This window comes from Tetrahymena thermophila (genome assembly GCF_000189635.1).
Source record: "Tetrahymena thermophila SB210 genomic scaffold scf_8254711, whole genome shotgun sequence".
Classification (NCBI taxonomy): domain Eukaryota; phylum Ciliophora; class Oligohymenophorea; order Hymenostomatida; family Tetrahymenidae; genus Tetrahymena; species Tetrahymena thermophila.
The window spans coordinates 50287-57089 of record NW_002476476.1 but is presented as its reverse complement, the minus strand read 5'-3'; the positions used below and the strand labels follow the sequence as shown (position 1 = coordinate 57089).

Sequence of the window (6803 nt, the reverse complement as noted above, 5' to 3'; positions counted from 1 at the left end):
CCTGATGCACCATCATCACCAATTTAATTGTAGCTTTTTAAATATTAAAGAAAAAATATAATTAATTAGTTAATGAGAAGGAAAATATAGAAAAAAAATATGAAATAATAAAATTGATTAATTAATAATAAAAGCAAAAGTTCAAAATAAAATTATGAGTTAAATTAAAAAAGGAAGAAGAAAAAAAACCAAGCACAATAAAAAGAAATAGAAAAATTAACTTTATTGTTTTAAGTTTGTTTTAAAAATAAAAATATCACAATCCAAAAAAAATAAACTGTTTTTACGAAAGTTCAAGTCTCAAATTTGAGAGATTAATGCACTTTGCTAAAACAGAACCTAAGCCTGATGCACCTTCATCACCAATTCCATTTTCACTTTTTAAATATTAAAGAAAAAATATATAATTAATGAGTTATTGAGAAGGAAAATATGACGAAAAAATATGAAATAATAAAATTAATTAATTTATAATAAAAGCAAAAGTTCAAAATAAAATTATGAGTTAAATTAAAAAATGAAGAAGAAAAAAAAGCTAGTACAATAAAAAGAAATAGAAAAATTAACTTTATTGTTTTTAAGTTTGTTTTTACAAATAAAAAAATCACAAACCAAAAACAAATAAACTATTTTTACTGAAATTAAAGTGTCAAATTTGAGAGATTAATGCACTTTGCTAAAGCAGAACCTAAGCCTGATGCACCTATTGCACCAATTTAAATTTTACTTTTTAAATATTGAAGAAAAAATATATAATTAATTAGTTAATGAGAAGGAAAATATGAAGAAAAAATATGAAATAATAAGATTAATTAATAATAAAAGTAAAAGTTTAAAATAAAATGATGAGCTAAATTAACAAATTAAGAACAAAAAAAAGCAAGCACAATAAAAAGAAAAAAAAAAAGAACTTTATTATTTTTAATTAGTTTTTTTTATTAAAAATATCACAATCAAAAAAAAATAAACTGTTTTTACTAAAGTTTAAGTGTCAAATTTGAGAGATTACTGCACTTTGCTAAAGCAGAACCTAAGACTGATACACCTTCATCACCAATCTTTTAGAAACTTTTTAAATATTGAAGAAATAATATATAATTGATTAGTTAATTAGAAGGAAAAAATGAAGAAAATATGTTAAATAATTAGATTTTTTAATAGTTAGTTAAATTAACAAAGAAAGAAAGAAAGAAAGAAAGAAAGAAAGAAAGAAAGAAAAAGTAAGCAATCAAAGAAAAATAAATCAAATAAATTAAAAGAGCTTTAATGTTTTAAATTAATTTTTAAAATTAAAAATATTAGAAACCAAAATAAATAAAGAGTAAGTCTAAATGCTAATAGCAAAAAATGAAGAAAGAATATAAAATAATAAAAAATGAATAATAAATAATTAAAATCAAAATTAAGTTCAAATTACTAAAAAATATTTTTATAAATTCAATGAATGAATAATGATAAGAATTTCTATTATAAAAATTATTTTTTAAAGTAAATTGTAATGTAAACATAAAAAAATTTAATAATATTTTTAAATTAAATATACCTTAGATCAATATAGAGAAACTTATGAGATTTAAGTGAAGAGTTTAAAAACTTTTTTATTAATAATAATAAATATAAAGGATATTAATAAAAAAATTAATAATTACACTTTCTAATCTGGTGTAACATTTAATCTATTATATCATTTTTTTTCCCCCCTAAAATATTCAATAGTAATTTATGGAATTTAATTAATTAATTATAAATGTATAAAAAGAACAAATAAAATGTAATAATTAATTATCAAATATAAATTGATAGATTTGTTTTTATGAAGAGATATCATAAAAAATTATTTAACATTCATTATTTAATATTAAAATTGTACATAATCTTAAAAATATATATAGTATGTTATAAAAATTTTTAAAGATTTTAATTTTGTATAAAATTTTCAAACACATTTCCTTTAAATTTAACTTTGATAAATTAAAATTAAAGTTGTATAATCTTGGCTAATTCTGATCCTAGTTTTATTACTTATTTTAGAATGGTAAATTAAAATATATTAAATGTAGATAAGGTTTGCGATATTTTTTTTTTTGCTAGGTATAAGCATCGTCTGTTTAGTGTATGTATGATAAGAAAATTTTAATCAATAAAACATATAATTTTTTAATCGTTTCTAATATTTGATTTTTTTTAATTAATTTTGATAGCTAACTAATTAAGATACTTATTAATTTTATTTAATATTTCTGATTGCTTTAAATTGCTTATCAGCAAAATCAGATTATTTAAAAAATAAAAAAAATTATTGAGAAAGTGAGAAATGCAATTAATTCCATTTTTAATTTTATATAAAGTATTCATATCAAAATTTTATTTTGATTTTTTAAAATTAAAGTTTTATATTTTTATCTAATTCTGAACCTAATTTTTCATATCATAGCAGTCAGATCAAATAAAAATAAATAGTTAAATAGACAAGATAAACAGACTTAGAGCTAAGCAAAAAAAATAGGAAATTAATTTGCAAAAGTTAAAATGGTATTTTGATTATTAACTTATTTTATAATGGTAAATTAATAAATATTAATATAGACAAGGTTTCTGATGTTTTTTTTTTGAAACACGCGTCGTCTAGTAAGATATAGTATGTGTATGTATTGATAATTTTAACTAACAAAAACATTTCCTTTTAATTTAAAACATACAATTTTTAATTATTTCTAGTATTTGTTTTTTGAATTAATTTTGGGATAGCTAATTAAGGCAATTATTTATTTTGTTTATTTAAGATTTCTGATTGCTTTAAATTGCTTATCAGCAAAATTAGATTATTTAAAAAATAAAAGCAAACACTATATTAAATTTAAACAAATTATTTGATTAAAAGATAATGAAATCTATTTAGATAATGAGAAATACAATTCCATTTTTAATTTTAGATAAAATAGACATTTCAAAATTTAATTTTTATTTAGAAATTAAAATTATATAATTTTGTTTAATTCTGAAACTAATTTCATTCTTTTACCTATTTATTTTAGAATTTAAATTAAAAATGTTAATGCAGATAAGGTTTCTGATATTTTTTTCTAGATATCCTCATCGCCTAATAATTTTATGATCAAAATTTTTTGAAACACGCATCGTTAATGAGATATAGTTGGTGTATGTATTAATAATTTTAATTAATAAAAATACTTCCTTTTAATTTAAAACATACAATTTTTAATTATTTTTAGTATTAGTTTTTGGAATTAATTTTAAGATAGCTAATTAAGGCAATTATTTATTTTGTTTATTTAAGATTCTTGATTGCTTACTTATCAGCAAAATTAGATTATTTAAAAAATAAATACAAACACTATATTAAATTTTAATCAAATTATTTTATTAAAAGATAATGAAATCTATTGAGATAAAAAGAAATACAATTCCATTTTTAATTTTAGATAAAATAGACATTTCAAAATTTGATTTTTATAAAGAAATTAAAATTATATAATTTTGTTTAATTCTGAAACTAATTTTATTCTTTTACCTATTTTAGAATGGTAATTAAAAATGTTAATGTAGATAAGGTTTCTGATATTTTTTTCTAGATATCTGCATCGCCTAATAACTCTATGATAAGAAAATTTTAATCAATAAAAACTTTTATTAACAACATAGAGTATTGATTATTTCTAGTATTTGTTTTTTTGAATAAATTTTGGGATAGTTAATTAAGATACTTATTAACTTTATTTATTTAAGATTTTAAATCACCTGCTTTTGATTGCTTAATTGCATAATTAGATTATTAGAAAAATAAATAAAAAAATATTATTTTATCATAAATAAACAAAGTTATTGATAAAATGAGAAATATTATTCTAGTATATTTAGTATGTATTTAGCTTCTGATAAATGGATTTGGCTTTAAATTAACAATAGATTAAATAAATAATAAAACAATTAAACCTGTAGAAAATCAACAATGTGAGCAAAGTTTTTGCTTCGTTGGAGATACTGTATTAACTGTTTATAGCAAAATGCCATTCAAAAATTTAGTGAATTGAGATCACTATTTTTTTGAATGGTTGATGCCTTTGAATATTATTTATATAAAAATAAATAATTTTATAATAGAATTTAATTAATAATATTAATAATTTTAATTTATATCAATCTTTATATTATGATATTTTTAATGGTTAATGATATTTCAAATGCTGGAACGGAACAGTAATATATCTAGATATTTAAAATGTTTTAAATTTTTTTTTTTATTGCATTTTTATTTATCTTTTTCTTCTGTCTAAAAATTATTAATTGTCTAATTTATTTATAAGTCTGATTAAAGCTTGAATTTAAATAAATAATTTAATAAGGAGTAATAAGACTAGCAATTAATTTTAAACTAAAATTGAGGATTGACCTTTATAATTACTTTATTTAAGTAAATTTAATTTTTAAATTTTAATTTATTAAATAAGATATTTATTAATTTAGAATAATTTGATATTTGTAAGTATAAAAATAAACAAACAATAACAAATTTATCTATATTTTAGATTAAATTATCTAAATATAAAATATTATAAAATAAAACTAATAATATTATTCAAATGATTTTATTATTATTAGTCCTTTTTTCACATTATTTCATAAATGTCAAGGACTAAGTCAACTAATCTCTTTGATTTAAGATACTTGCTTTTTACTTTTAATTCTTATGATCTATCGAATTCTAAATCACTTTTAATATAAATTAATGTAAATTACTAAAAAAATTAGCAAAATAATAAGATTAAATTAACGGCTAATAGATAGATAAATTATAAGAGTTATATTATTTTATTTTCATTTTTATATTAAAAAATATCACAATCCGAAAACAAATAAAAGGCTTTTACTCAGTCGTAAGTGTCAATATTAATAGATTTTTGCAATTTACTAAGCCAAAACCTAAGCCTAATACACCTTCATCACTAACAAAACTGCTACTTTTTAAAATTGAAGAAAAAATTTAAATAATTAGTAGTTGACAATTGATAAAAAGAGAAAATATATGAAATAGTAAGAAATAAATTAATTTATAATAAAAGCAAAAGTTAAAAATTAAAAAATTACTTAAATTAACAAAGAAAGTAAGAAAAAATACTAACAGAATTAAAAAAGAAAAAATAAATCAAATAAGAAGAAAATAAATAAAAAAGTTTAGTTATTTTGTTTTTAATTAAATAAATAGAAGTATCACAATCTAAAATAAATAAACTTTTTTTACCCAAGATCAAGATTCAAATTTATGAGATTAGTGCAATTTGCTAAAGCATAACCTAGGCCTTAAGCACCTTCATCTTCAATTTCATTGTTACTTTTTAAATATTGAAGAAAAAAAGATTTTTAATTAATTAGTTAAAAAGAAAAAAAAACATGAAATATAAGAAATTAACTAATAATAAAGTAAATATTTGAAAATTAAAAATTAACTAAATTAAGAAAGTAAAAAAAAAGCACTAACATAAGAAAAAAATTAAAAGAAAAATAAATCAAATAAAAAAATTTTTTTGTTTTAAATTCATTTTTATATTAAAAGGTATTACAGTCTAAAATAAATAAAATTTTTTCACCTAAGACCAAGTCTTAAAATTGACAGTTTAGTGCAATTTGATAAACAATATCCTAAGCCTGGTGCACCTTTACAAGAAATTTAATTATCACTTTTTAAATATCAAAAAAATATATAATTAAGTAATTACTTTGAAGGAAAAAATGAAATAGATAATAAAATATTAATTAATTAATAACTAAAGCGAAAATTGAAAATGAAAAAATTAATTAAATTAACAAAGAAATAAATATAACAAAGCAAAAGAAAAATAAATCAAATAAATATCTAATAAATTAGTTAAAAGAGTTATTATATATTTGTTTTAAATTAATTTTAATTTTAAAAAATATCACAATCCCAAACAAATAAACAGTTTTTACTCTAAATTTAGTGAAAAATTTGAGAGATTAGTGCACTTTGCTATACCAGAACCAAAGGCTAATACACCTTTATCACCGATTTTATTACGACTTTTTAAAATATTAAAGAAAAAAATAAAATTAATTAGTAAGTGAGAAGGAAAAAATAAAGATGAAACATGAAATAATAAGAAATAAATTTGCTAATAATAAAAACAAAAGTTGAAAATAAAAAATTTACCAAAATTAACAAAGAAATAAAAATAAATATTAAAAGTAAAAAGAAAAAATATAACAAATAAAACGCTATTAAATAAATTAAAAGAGTTAGTTATCTTATTTTAAATTTATTTTTATATTCAAAAATATCACAATCTGAAAATAAACTATTTTTACCTAAGATTAAGTTCCAAATTTGATAAATTAGTGCAATTTGCTAAACCAGAACCTAAGCCTGATGCACCTTAATCACCGATTTTATTGGATCTTTTTAAATATTAAAGAAAATAATAAAATTAATAAGTTAGTGAGAAGGAGAAAATAAATGAAAAAAAATGTGAGAAAATGAATTAATAAATAATAAAATTGAAAATCAAAAAATAGCTAAATTATCAAAGAAATTAAAATAAATATAAAAAAGAAAAATTAACCAAATAAAAGACTATTAAATAGATTAAACTTATTTTTATCTATCACAATCTAAAAAAATAAACTGCTTTTACAAAAGATAAAGTTCCAAATTTTAGAGATTAGTGCAATTTGCTAAACTGGAACCTAATGCTAACGCACCTTCATCACCAATTTTATTAAAGCTTTTAAGTATTGAAGTTAAAAAAATAAAAGCAGAAAATAAAAAA

General features: G+C 17.9%; 2 protein-coding genes across 2 annotated transcripts in view; both read right to left on the bottom strand. All coding sequences in view use genetic code 6, as the record gives it.

The window, feature by feature from the left end:
* TTHERM_001031291 (cyclic nucleotide-binding domain protein, putative) overlaps positions 1-1688 on the bottom strand; it is a gene marked incomplete at both ends in the record, with an annotated part of 5210 nt that extends 3522 nt beyond the window's left edge. The window contains 5 exons of the mRNA XM_012796671.1: positions 288-377; positions 637-726; positions 979-1068; positions 1544-1593; positions 1650-1688. Coding sequence (XP_012652125.1) covers positions 288-377; positions 637-726; positions 979-1068; positions 1544-1593; positions 1650-1688 — 359 coding nt within the window. The remainder of the gene's footprint in view (positions 1-287; positions 378-636; positions 727-978; positions 1069-1543; positions 1594-1649) is intronic.
* Positions 1689-4628: 2940 nt separating this feature from the next.
* The window catches only part of TTHERM_001031280 (cyclic nucleotide-binding domain protein), a gene marked incomplete at its 3' end in the record, with an annotated part of 5847 nt that continues 3672 nt past the window's right edge, over positions 4629-6803 (bottom strand). The window contains exons 12-18 of the mRNA XM_012796670.1: positions 6669-6758; positions 6343-6432; positions 5968-6057; positions 5607-5696; positions 5261-5350; positions 4890-4979; positions 4629-4731 (exon numbers count right to left, since the gene is read on the bottom strand). Of these exons, the coding sequence (XP_012652124.1) occupies positions 4629-4731; positions 4890-4979; positions 5261-5350; positions 5607-5696; positions 5968-6057; positions 6343-6432; positions 6669-6758 (643 nt within the window). The remainder of the gene's footprint in view (positions 4732-4889; positions 4980-5260; positions 5351-5606; positions 5697-5967; positions 6058-6342; positions 6433-6668; positions 6759-6803) is intronic.